Genomic DNA, 13,674 nt, shown 5'->3' on the forward strand with positions numbered 1-13,674 from the left:
TGAGCTATCACGCGAGGCACGCATGTAACTGTGTTCCACTTTTGTTTTCAGCACAGCAGTTCGACTCCCTGAATGTATTTCGGTGAGTTGGGGGGGGGGGGGGGGGGGGGGGTTAAGTCCCACTGAGGACGTCCGGCCCTGCGACGCATTTTCTGACCTTTATTTACCGTGAGAAGATTCACAGAGCATGAGTGCTCTTTCAGCACTCCGCTTCACACTCCACTTCCAGTTATAGCAATTCACACGGATCTACTGATGGACACACAGGAGCTCCGCTGGACGAGCGGGGGGATTAAGATGCCTTGCTAAAAGGCACTCGGGTGGCAGCTCAAAGCGGGTGGAGCATCACCTCCTGCTGGCAGCTGGTGTGAGGATGTGAATCCTTCAATCACAGCTCCTCTCGTGCCCTTTAGATGTCAACATGTTTTGGAGTCAAGTCCTCTCACCTTGATGCCTCCCATCCTCTGCTCTCCCTTGAATTCTTTGCCATTCTTCAGCCAGTGGATGGTCGGCGTCGGGTTTCCGGACGCGGCGCAGCGGAACTTGACGGTGTTGGCGGCTGGAACGGCCAGGAGCTTCTTGTCCATCCGGTCGGGCCTCGTCCAATACGGAGCTTCTGTTGGGGAAACACAAAAAGCTTGAGTTAAGGAAAACTACTTCTCCAAAACAGAACATACTGTGCGGAATATTTTTATACAACATTTAATGGATCATTTGAAGCCATTTGAAATAACTCAAGTATAGAGTCATTCAAGACGTACCACTCAAGGCAATTATGCTCAATGCGCCGTTTGTTGCAACGGTAATAAACGGCAGAGAGCGTAAAAAAACTAAAATAACTGAAGAGTCGACGAGTGTAACCGTCAAAAAGTCAAACGCCGACATCCACAATGCCGAGGAGGAATTGTAATTAACTGTAAACTCATGCCTCCTATTCATGGACTAATTTATTGCCTTTATTCAAACCCTGTAAAGAAACAAGTCAAGTAGTACATGCATAATAAAGACATAAAGGTTGAATATCCTGCAAACTATTGGATTCGGCAGCAAAATATGTATTCAAATGTTTAAGACCTCTTGTTTCTAAAGTACCTATAATGAAATGAACCCTCTTTGTGAAATCCTCAGACATGTTTATAGTGCTTTTTTATCTGAATCTAGTTACCAAAGATTCAGAGATGCACGACCAAGTGCAGCGACCGATTTCGGAACCTTTGCGCACAACATGCAGACCGCGATTACGTCGTTTTCTGGCACGCTCACCAAGCGCCGGCGAGTATGAAGTGAAGCTTAAGTCTCATGACCATGAGGGGAAGTCCCAGTCAGGTCATAAGTCATTTAGTTTCCAATCCTGACAATTAAAGTGTTCCCCTTTAAAGTGTTAATGAGCCTGGATCGAGTCCTTTTGATGAACACGGTTCTCTACTTTCAGGTCTCAAGACCTAATTTCTGTGGCTCTGCCCAGATGTACCACTTTCAGATGAGAACAGATCAGTTTTCCATTTTCTGGTATAATCTGAGATCATAGAAATGTTTGGAGAAAGACCCTCCAGGAATTCATCGTGGCATGTTTTCGTAATCGCTAAAAGATGCCGCAGACGGTACAACTCGCCCAGTCTTCAAATTGGTCCCCATCTTGGACGAGTTACGTCCTCCTCCAGAACAGATGTGAGGCTGTGCTTTCACTGCAGGACCTGCACCCATTTGTGTCTCCACTGTCAAGCCCACCCGCTTGTCCCGAGAGAAAGTTCAAGATGCGCAAACGGTGTAAAAACACAATTTGACGGAGGACACAATTTGACGGAGGACACAATTTGACGGAGGACACAAAGTGACGCGTTGCCAGGGCCAAACAAAGCGTGTCATCGCCTTCCTCCCCTTCCTCCCCCTCCGACCACAATGCAGGAGTTCATTTGAATCGTCCAATTCCTGAGCGTTTGTAAAAACCTGTCGGGGCGATTTATTGAGTTGTGTTGAGAAGACGGCGGACAAAGAGAGTGTAGCGAGTCAGAGAGGCCGATTGTTCCTGCTGTGTGGGTGTGGAAGGGTGAGAGCAACGAGGCACGGCTCACCCACTCTTTATAGGAGTGTGTGTGTGTGTGTGTGTGTGTGCGTGTGCATGTGCGTGTGTGTGCGCGTGTGTGTGTGTTTCCTAGGACAAAAGCTGGGGAGGAGGCTGACCGGTCATCAGATGTCTCTTTTACTTTCAAAAAGCAGGAGGAGAGAGAGAGAGAGAGAGAGGAGCTAATTAGCATCTCAATGTCTGCGCTTTTGTGTGCGTGTGTGTGTGTGTGTGTGTGTGTGTGTCTCTGTGTGTCTGTGTGCATGTTAACAAACCAAAGTAACCCACATGGGCGGGTTTTTATCTCATCAGGACGAGGTGGACTCAGGTGAGATGTCAGTAGGGATACCCCACGGAAAAACCCGGTTCTGAATGGGTGAACACCCGGAGTTATGAGAAGGTCCGGCGTTAACTGTCCTGCTCTCGGTACTTTAGAAGTTTCGATCTTTTCTGAAAAAAGATCCAAGTCTCCAGTCTGCAGAAACGGTCAGGAGAACAGGCTAATCAAGGACAGCTAATCCATGAGCTAATTGTTGCAAATGTATTTGAACGATTTTGGAACTTTGTGTATGGCTGCTCGAGAAAAACTATTTGTTTACATACAAGAATAATAAGAGTATCGATAAGGAGCCGAACCGATAAGACTATTATTGATACAACATCCCTAGATGTCAATCAGAGAGATGGAATATAATACCAGTCTGTGGTTGTCTCTAATTGACAGCATGTGCCTCTGTTTATCATAATACTTTTGGCTGTTCTGATATATTTCTGACACACTTTTTTGGGCTCCCGCCATCAAACTTTGGCTTCATCTTCACGGAATAATTACAACCAGACCAGTAGAGAGAGATTCAGTGATGAAAGAGGAATCTTCTTAGAGAGTAAACAAACGGAGCGTTACTTCACTCTATTGAGCGGCCTGGGAACCCTGTGTGTGTGTGTGTGTGTTCGTGTGTGTGCGTGTGTGTTTACAAACTGCAATGGAGCAGCTGGAACATTGCTGCCTGAGTTAGAGACTCCCCAGCTCGCTGAGGCAAACGCTCTTCACGTGCACACACACACACACACACACAAACACACAAACACTACGCACACACACGGCTTCCACCTTAAAAAAGGGAAAATATCTGTAAGATTTCATTACTTCTCGTCTGTCTCGGCGTGTTTTGGAGCGACACTTGGCGCAGCGTGGGACAACCCTCCGAGGAGTCTGAACACATTGTTTTCTTGGCATCGCGATCAACCACACACACACACACACACATACACACTCGGTCAAACAGAAACACACAGAGCTTTTAAACAGTCTCTCTCCTGATGTGTGGTCCTCCTCCTTTTTCTCCTGCTGCTGCTGCTGAGCCTAAAAACACCTTCCTGCTGCTGCTCCTGCAGCCACGAGGAGGTTTTTAACCTAAAATAGCCGCCTGTGTGGATTCAGCACATCTCCATGGTTTTTGTCGCAAAAACACACCGAGATCGGTTTATTTGCTGACCTTTAGCAGCTAAGCGCTAACTGCTGTGTTTCTGCACAGTGCTCTGACAACTTCTTCATCATTTTTCTGTGAGTGGCACCCGTTTCTTTTTTTGTTGCGAGGCAGCGGCGATTTCTGCTCATGCTAAAGCCCGTGCGTTTCTTCTACTTCTTCAGCACCAGAAACACCATCACTTCCTTGAATTACCATTTTACAATGAAAACCTTGTTTTTCAAACAGAGCTTATTTCACTTCTTTTTGTTTTCTGTTTCCAGGCATCTAAAATGCTATGTGTTTGGAAGTTAAGGGATAACAGCCACCTGATATGAAAAAGCTTGGATTATAATTCAGGAAGAGATAAATTGGATAAACTTTCAATGCAAGAGAGTTAAATCATGTCGTTTTTTCCAATGTTTGAGCGTGTTTCTTATTTACTGTGGAGCCCTCAGCTCTGTGCGCTCAGCAACACTCAGGAATCCCATCCCGGCTCTAATAGGCTGGCTGGTATTTCCTCAGCAGAGGGGGAGCACATACCGAGATAACCCTGCCCCTGCATGGATATGTAATCACTGTAGTGGAAAGTGGTTCAACGTAACATTGCCTCTCGGCTCAGCAGTTACAGTGTCGTGTCCACCTGTCAGCTGCGGAGGTTAACCGAGGGGGGGGGAATCTCTCCGGGAGCCTAAAAATACACGAGCGGACTGTTTGCTTGGTTTACACCTTCACACGCGCAGGCGCACAAGTGCGCACATGCGTCCACTGGGGGAAAAGTATTGTGTTGCAGCTACCAGTTATCACTTATGCGTCTGAATTGACATTTTCCTGAAGTAAATTTTAGATTTCATTCAAACGTATTTGAGAGCAAATTTAAAGCGGTTTAATTCCCAACTTTGCCTTTCGAGCGCAGCTATTTGTACTCTGGATGTTCTATTACTGTAGTCACCTTGGTTGTTTGTGTGTTATCTCGCTGGGTCTCTCAACATTTTAACCACATTCAATAAAATTAAGTGGAAAGTAAAAATAGCAGCATTAGCTTTCTTTCTGTTTTTGGAACTACTGCACTGACTGGCGGAAAGAAAAATCTGTGGATTATAATGCGGATCCAGATGCTGATTAAAATAGTTTAACTACTTTCTATTATAAAAAGTAACAACTTCAGAGGACTGTGCAGTCTTGCGGGGGCACGCTGTAAAACCTGAGTGCCATATTTTTGACTAAGCATTGCAGCTACAAGTGTGTCTCCACAAAAACCCCTGCAGCTCTCCGTGTTCACTTTTCTCCTCCGACTCCCGGCTCTGTGTTGCGGGTCGGAGGAGCGTGACTGTGCCTCTCTATCAGCCCGACTTCAGTAATTAGCTGGAGCGGGACACACCGATCGGCGTGGCACAAGGCCGCTCAAGCGCTCAGACACCGATCTGGGGAAAGAGGAGGAGGAGGAGGTCTAATTGTGTAATTGTATAATTTGCCCCTCGCTGACGCCTGCGAGCACACAGGCAGATTTCATTACAGATTACACTGGGGCTCTTTGAAGGCACGCTGCCCCGGAGGGCCTGCGGGGACTCAAGGCAAACAAGAGTCGCAGGAATGGCGACCTCGGAGCAGCGTAGCGTGGCCCGCCGTCCGGCTCTCTGCTCTCCTGCCAGGGTAAACAAGGAGGCTGCATAGCTCAGGAGCACAGCACAGATTAGGCTCTGTTAACATTCCTACTCCGCCGCCCCCCCCCCCCCCCCCCCCCCCGACAAACACACTGCTCTTTCACAGTGTGTACGCTGCTTTCCATGTCGCAAGAAAATACTCACTTTAATAACTTGTATATCGCGTGAGGGTGAACTTTTATTTGCTCTGCTGTCGGATAACTTGAAAGATGGTAATCGTCCATGATGACTTAATGTAGACAAAGTTCCGTTTATGATCGATACAGGCTTGTTAAACCAAACATCTCGACACTTTACACATATTTTGATGTGTCTTTCCGATTTATATTGATTTGGCCTTTCCCAAAGCAGATTGCATGAGAGATTTCCCTTTCTTTTATGAAATAGCTTAAACACACTTGAACAGACTTTGTGCTGTATTTGCAACACATGTGGTTTCCTCTGTGCGGCCTCTCAGAGTGGAAGCATCAACCTCACAGTTTGGTCAATAACACACTGAATCAACCTCCGGTTATAAACAGTGAAGCCAATGCAGAAGTGTCCCAAAAACTTGCATTCTCTCTACTGGCCATCAGGGGGCGACTCCTCTGGTTGCAAAAAGAAGTCTGACTGTATAGAAGTCTATGAGAAAATGAGTCTACTTCGCTCTTGATTTATTCCCTCAGTAAACATTGTAAACATGAGTTTATGGTCTCAAGCTCTAGTTTCAAGTCTTCTTCAATAGATTCTGATGTTCATTTAGTAAATGATGGTCAATTTAGAGAGACCATAAAGTATGCTTTATGAGTATGCTTTAGGGCGGGCTTACTGTGATTGACAGGTCACTGTCGCAACCAGAGCCGTATACGGCGTCTCTACGTCACTCCTCCACATTCCAAATATGGTCACTTAATGTAATCCATAATCCAAATTTCAAGATGCTAAAATGCCGAAATCCAAGATGACGACGGACGAAATGCTGAACTCTGGGCTTCAAAACGTCCGTCCACAAACCTACGGTTGACGTCACGATCCCAGTTGATGGTAAAAGCAGAACAGGCACAGCTGCTGTCTTTTTCTTGGAATAAAACCGAAAAAAAAAATCTGGTGTCAATGTTACAAATTGGTCGATAATATCATTTGGGGCGCAGGGGTTACTGTGGCTGCAGGGCAGGCGCCTTGCTCCTCTGCCTTTTCCCATAAGGCCGTGTGGGAGACAGCTGAGTGACTTCTGGAGACCAGAGGAGAGTGAGCTCATGACTTTCTGTCTCTGAGAACAGTCAGCTGTGGCCAGCAGCATCATTTCAACAGAGTGACTCAAGTTTTCTTTTTTGTTGTGCCATCTTTTCTCCTCCCTCACTCCGTTTCTCCTGTCTCGATGTCCACCCCACCGCTCCCTCATTACATTAATAGTCTCTTTCGCCACGTCCACGTCTCAATTATCGCCTCTCTGCATGTGGATGTGGATGTTCTTCCGCTCACCGACTGGGACTCTCCTTCTGGCTGCGTGGCTCGTCACATGGCTCCTTCCTGCTCATAGCCGGCTAATTAGCGGTGGCTTAGCGGACATTAAGCAGCGATAGGGGTTTAACGTTTCTGGGCTAATCCCTCTCCTTTTGGCCAGGAAATCGGAGCCTCGTATGTCATGAGGTAGACTTACATCCAGAGATTAAGTCTGGCAGTCCGAGGCTATTTACCGGCATTCAGGATGTATGCAGTAAGCCGCTGCCGCCGCTGCCACTTCAGCCCGTTTAGAAAATACTTCAGGCTTTCACCGCCAAGTGAAGAAGTGAAACACATTCAGGTTTTTGCATCGCAGGTGTTAAGACTCTCGGTACAAAGACAGCGACAAGAAGCTTCATGCTCGTTCTGCTGCTTTCTTCCATAATCTCTCCGGATAAGAGCATCAGCTACATGCCTTAAAGAAAAAGGCAACACTGTATCAATATAAACATTCATCCAAAGTGAGCAGAATGCGGTCGAAAGTCAACCAAGACAAAGAATATTAACATCCCTGTGTTTATTACATTTGTTGAGCGCTTTAAGAACAAAAATAACTGTTAGAGTCTTAAAATGACAGGATTAGGATACATTAAGAGGGGATTACTTGATCCCTAACTGGGCTTTTACTCTTATTTTTCCAAGCTTCAGCCTTAATAACAGTTGCTCTCTGTTTTTGACAGACTGTCTTTCTTAAAGCTCCCTCTGCATGCTGTAATCAGCAGCAATTGCCTCATTAAAATACTGATATATTTCCAGTGTCCCAACAGAGAGGAAATCCTTAACATAAAAAAATGAAAATAGCAGAGAAAGGCAGAAAAAACAGCAACTCGCCAGAACTCCCAACAACTTAAATGGAAATACATTTTTGGGATTGTAAAATAAATTATTCAAATATTTTGGCATGACATCTTAATTAACAGCTTCTTTGCTTTTATTTTGATAGGTGAGACGTGACATGAATTAGTGGAGAGAGAGAGATCCTGCTTGACAACAGAGGAGACGTACACTCAGTTAATTAGGTGCCCCTAGCTAAAAGTTCATTTACAGTCCTTCATGAAGGTCTTAATGTCCATCTTTTCCCACGTCTCCCTCTCCCACCACATAACGACTGTAGCTGGATAGTAGTTTGGGTAGTTTGGGTGAAACATTGATGGCAAGCGACCATGTGACGTTTTTTAATCCCAGTTGGGACGACCCAGAGCTTTGCATTTTGATTTTGCGCGTCACCGACCCGGTTCCACATTTCGCATCTAGCACCAATTTTGTCGAGCAGTTAAAGGCGGACTGGGATTCGGTTCAAGATATGACGGACTGTTTGACACTGCTGGCATGTGTTGTTTTCATCGACAGCTGCAGTCCAGTCACGATGCCAAGTCGTCAAATCGATTCCTTCTTCTTTGAACTGTCGTGAGCCGTCAGAGTACGCAAACAGTTATAACAAAAAATGTGGGGGAAATAAAGCGTTTGTAGATCTCTCTCTTTCTGCAGGTTTCTCAGATTCCGCTTCAGATCGTCTCCCTCGTTTCACGTCATCTCCTCCTTTCTCACCATATTTACATCACTTCTTTCCTTTAATTGTATTTTTCCCAACTGTCTGAGTCTTCACCTTCTGCTGCCTCCCTCCGCACGCTACAACAAAAGGCAACGCAACATTTGCGCCCGTCGACGGGGTTGCAGACGCTCTCTGTGTCTCTGGAGTCATGCTAGCTGACAGAACAGAGCGGGAACGGAAGCCGTCCCTCATCGTTCTTTGTTCACCTGCACCTGAACTCTGCACGTCTCCCAAGTGACAAAACAGCTTGCATCACAACGGAGGGAGTGTTACCTGCTGCGACGGTGTCGTTTAACTCGGTGCTCTGGGGAGACGCTTTGCTGGTGAGCACAGCGAGACGGCGTGCGGTTATGAGAGCCATATAATTCCAATTACAGATATACAACTTGGATCACTCTCAGAGAAATCTAATCAGTTGCATCAATCCAATGATATTTGCCAATAAAAAACTCCTTTAGAAGCAACTCCTGTGGTTCCAACAGACAACATTTTTTAATCAGTGACAGGTGAAGCTCTAAAATGCAGTTTAACGGCATTTTGCACCAAACACTACCTGTTCGTCATGGAATGAGGTTTGCTAATACTAATTTGCAACACAAGAATACCTAAATTAACTGGAAGATATATAGACTTCATTAGGAGTCTACAACCTTTATAAGAATGGGAGAAAGTACCAAGCTTTGTTTGAAACAGAATACAGGTAAACAACAGGGTAACATGTAAATTAGGTTTTTACGGTTGTTATAGTCTCTCATATTGCACTGCGGTCCTGCCTGTTGCCATTATTCAGTTAATAATATATTGTGTATGATGCATGCACTATTCATAACTAATCATAGTTTCCTAATTGTATGCCCTATATATCTAGTATCATGTATGTTTCTCACACTGCACTGGAACTTGTATTCTTGTATGTCATATCTATCTTACTTATCTTATTTATATTTTTTAGTCGAGTGGCTCGTTAATGACCGTTTTAATTGTATTCAAATGTCCTTCAGTAATGCGTTTCTTTTGCACTTACTTGCGATGCTTTTATATAATGTTTGATGCGAAACACTTTGAATTGCCCGGTTGCTGAAATGTCCCACAGAAGTAAACTCGCCTCGAGAAATAAAAGCCAATAGAAAGTCTGAAATTTGAAGTAAAAGGAACAACTGCGGTTGAGGTATAGTTACAATTAGACCAGCGAATTGATTCGTACAACCTTTAATATTAATATAGATCTGACAAATATAGATTTTACAGCAAGTCTAAACTCTTTTGCAGTGGGAGGGAAATAAAGTAGTAGAATTTAAACAAAGCCGTGTCTTCTTTGCCCTCACTCTGACCCTCCACAGCAGCTCGCGGCTCCCAGTCCACCGCAGTCTGTGTGGCAGCAGGTGCTGCTCATTAAGCTTAACGACCTCGTTCATGCCGCCTTAATGGTAGTCAGGTTGTATTTTTGACACGAGAATTCAGGAACACATTAATGCTCCGCGCTCAGGTGCTAAAAATAATGTCGCTAGTGGACCAAAATAAAAACGTGCGTTGTTCTCGATTTAGAAACGAGTTTTAAGGGGCTTTTAAAAAAGCTGAAATTACAAAACTAACAACTAAAACTGAAATGAAAACATGAGCCCACATCTGGGGCTAAATTTAGGGAGCTACAGCTATGATTTGGACTGCATATTAGTAAGTTGAGTTCCTTCCTGTTTCTAGTTGTGTCCCTTCATTGCGCCTACTTTTAGTAGAAGTTCTTTGCTTCTCAGGTTATTATCCATGAAGGATAATTTTACACAAGGCCGTTTATCATGAGCATCAACCATCTCCTAGTCGTAGGAAAGGCTTCAAAATGTCGCCTTACTTACACCCAATAACAGTGTTTCACTTGAAAAAGTTAGCTGAAAAATAGTAATTAAGAATTCACCATTTCCATTACCTGCATCTTCTGGATCTTCGTCATAATCTTCATCGTCGCCGGACGACAGAGAATCTTTGGAGAAAAGAAAAAACAGAGTGGGATCAGCGTTTCGAACAAATCTCATTTGGCATCTTGAACTTCGTCAGCCATCAGATAACACGAGAACATCTGGAACGCTCGTACAATCGATTCTGTGCAAGACGAGAGGACAATAAAGAGGGGAACAAAAAACAAAGCAGGAATTTTGTGCATGCTAAATTCCCAGTGGAGATGAGATGGTGTGTGTTCACAAACAAGTACGATTACACGCACACGCTTTCCAATCTTTGCGGCGCTAACTCTCGCTAATAGTTAGCATGTTGGATGGCGACTTATTACTCTCTAGCTGCAGATGCCACTGCTCATAATTGCTGTGTCACACATTTTCACGGCTGCGTCGTAATTATTTTTGATCTGACCTCGACGTCTTCCGGCTCAGCCTCGCAGGTCTGGTTAATGAGGGCCAGCTGTTGCCTGGACAACCCCGGGGAGCTAAAGTGGCTCCTGAAACTCCTGACGAGCAGGCTGCTGTGGTGCAGCTCAGCAGAGAGGAGCTGGTTTGACTCACATTACAAATTTGGATGGTTTCCATCTCTGTCAAAATAAAAGCTCACAATTGAGCGATTATGAAAGTGGTGAAATCAGAGAAAAGCAGGTTTGTTCCAAAGCCACACTGTGTTAGCTCCACGCTAACATGTTCTCGATGACAACATGCTTGATGTTTAGTAGGTAAAAGGTTAACGGTCTTGGTTTAGCATGTTGATATGCTAACAGTTGCTAATTAGCACTAAACACAGCCCCCAGATTTACTGCACTAGCTTAACCAAACTCTTTTTGGGCATGAAAACATCTGCTGTACTAAAAAAATGTCAAGAGCCGAGAGTTAAAGGTCTTCGCCAGAACAGAAGTGAGCAAATAAGACAATTTCAACAAAGAAAAGTGACGACAGAAAGCTCCAGAATATTTAAAGTATTTTCCAGTGAACAAAACATTCAAGCTCAATAAATTCAACTGACTTTGTTTAAGCTTCTGAATAATCTATTCAGCTAATATGGTGGATCTGTGGATTCATAAACTTGAGTGTTGTAATAAACACAAAAACAAAGAAAAGGCAGTTTATTCAGGCCCAGGTTTCAAATTGTGTTTGAGCAGGCTTTGGTTGCATGAAGGTGATTTAGCATTTTATTAGCTTTCTAAAAAAATGTATCTTGAGATTACCCGTAGACGTCGTCTCTCGACGTCAACTCCGGTCTCGGGTCTCAAGTTGCTAATTGGATTGTAAAAACAATGACCAGTGCACAAATGAGGAAGCCTTAGCCATGATATCCGCTGAAATATTGTCCGTTATATAATTGCAAAAGATGCTTATTTTGATACATGTGGGATAACTTCGTTCACCTCCTCACATTACGGCCTGTGTGTGTGTGTGTGTGTGTACAATATGAGCCGCCTCGCTTTCCGCTGTCTGGACGCCGTCCAGGTGCTAAATCTGATACCACTCCTAAATATCTGACACCTTACTCAAATATTTGAGTGAAAACAAACACAATAGCCCATGTGTGTTTTAGATGGAGCTGATGATCTGTGTTGAAAGTAGAGGGAAGAGAACAGGATATTGCTGCCACATACTGTAAAACATCTGACATTGTGTAATTTAAACTTGTACTGAGTGTTACAATGATATTGAAATGACTGACAACGGACTGCGATGAATTCGTGTCCTCTGTGGTTTTTCTCCCGAGACATGCCGAGCTGGAAGCAAACACAAATATCTCACCTCATCTCAATACATTTATTTATATATATATATATATATATATATATATATATATATAAATGTCTCCACTTGTTTTAAAGGGAAAGAAACCTTCTTTTAAATCAGTGATGTGTGGAGTGTGTTTGTGTGTCATCCTGCAGTCTGGAGATGATACGTGTGTCCAGGAAAAGGCCATTTTCTCCCGGGCTTGCAGCCAAACACATACAACTGTATGTGTGCGTGCGTGTGTGTGTGAGGAGGTGGGGGGTGAGTTGTGAGGCAGTGAACTCTCTCATTTCTTGCCACCCCATCTGTTTTCAATGATGAAATATTTTCGAGCTAATTGCTTTCTAATTAGTTGTCAATAACAGGCTCAGCTGGTGTCCATGAGTTTTACGGGGAAAAAAGCTGCCAGACGTTTTAGGCTACTGCTCGCTCCCTTCTGACCCCCTCCTTCCCCGCACACACCCCCTCTCCCCTCCCTCTTCCATCCTACGAATAGAGCTCTGTTTGCATCGCACACTCGCTTAAGACGTTACTCATCTCCTCATTCTAAGGAATTTTGTGTGTGTGTGTGTGTGTGTGTGTGTGGAGGGGGGGGGGGGGGGGGGGGGGGGGGTTGGTTGGTTGGTTGGGGGGCTTGGTTTCAGCTAACCAGTAGTTGAAACCAAACAAATAGTTTTCACTGTTGTTCTACAAACCGTTATGAAAAGCTGTCACGTCGCAGCATCACTGCTGTAACTGGTCCACTATGTTTATTGATAGGAAATACTTTGATTCTCAGTTGTCTGTCAGCTGGGCGGTTTTCAGAGAGCTACACAGTGTGCAGCCAAAGTGGCTGTTTCCATTGGAGCCCTGCTGCCGACTAAAGTATCAAGTACATTTAGTGTGTCCTTTATGTTATGTCTTATTTAAAAAGGAAACAGATTTGCAATTCGTACAACTTTTTCCATATTTTCACATTGCGAATAAACAGTATAGATTTAACTATTTAATAGTTAACTATTTTGTTTTAGGTACTAGGACTTTTTAGAGGGCTGTTGAGGTGAAGTAAAGAGTACGTCTCCCTCTCCCATCCCCAACAAAGAAGACTTGAATCTCACTTAGTCGTCCCTTCTGGCTCCCTTCCACTAAAGATGGCGGCGAACATAACAAAAACAAGGATTTAATCATCTTGTATAGAGCCTAAATGAACACAGAAAATATTCGTCTGATAGGTCCAGCAGTGTTAGAGATCAGCCATGGACGGACAGACGGACACCCACACACACACACACACAACTAGGCGCATGATCTCCCCAGATGATTACTGTCTATCATGGAACCCATGCCAGCCTCCTGTCCAGAGTTTTTTGTCTCTGTTGTGCGGATTTAAAAGAAAAAAACATCTGACATAAAAAAAACCTACAGGTTTAAAATCAGCCACTTGTTGCTCTCACCTGTCACGCGGATGGTGTAGTTGCTGAGCAACGCGTTGCTGTGGGCGAGCCGGCAGGAGTAGACGCCCGAGTCCTCGTACGACACGTTGATGATGCGCAAAATCCTCTGGCCCAGCCGCGTCCGGTTGCTAGGCACCAGCCCGGCGCCGTCTTTGAACCAGACGACGGGCTCTGAGTGGTCCTCCAGGTCACATGACATTTCCAGGGTGTCCCCCATGCCCAGAACATAGTCCTCCAGAAAGGCTGTCTCACTGGACACAGTGTCTGCGCACAAAAAGAAGACACAGGTATGAGGTTTTGTTTTCAACACG

At 44.6% G+C, this 13,674-nt stretch overlaps 1 protein-coding gene across 5 annotated transcripts in view; it reads right to left on the reverse strand.

Moving 5' to 3' along the window:
- The window catches only part of fgfr3 (fibroblast growth factor receptor 3), a 64,435-nt gene that overhangs the window by 29,557 nt on the left and 21,204 nt on the right, over positions 1-13,674 (reverse strand). For 3 of the 5 annotated variants that reach the window (XM_034563503.1, XM_034563501.1, XM_034563502.1), the window contains exons 3-5: positions 13,364-13,627; positions 10,136-10,201; positions 447-616 (exon numbers count right to left, since the gene is read on the reverse strand). In XM_034563503.1, coding sequence (XP_034419394.1) covers positions 447-616; positions 10,136-10,201; positions 13,364-13,627 — 500 coding nt within the window. The remainder of the gene's footprint in view (positions 1-446; positions 617-10,135; positions 10,202-13,363; positions 13,628-13,674) is intronic. The other 2 variants (XM_034563504.1, XM_034563505.1) reach the window with 1 other exon arrangement.

This window comes from Cyclopterus lumpus, chromosome 22, assembly GCF_009769545.1.
Source record: "Cyclopterus lumpus isolate fCycLum1 chromosome 22, fCycLum1.pri, whole genome shotgun sequence".
Classification (NCBI taxonomy): Eukaryota; Metazoa; Chordata; class Actinopteri; order Perciformes; family Cyclopteridae; genus Cyclopterus; species Cyclopterus lumpus.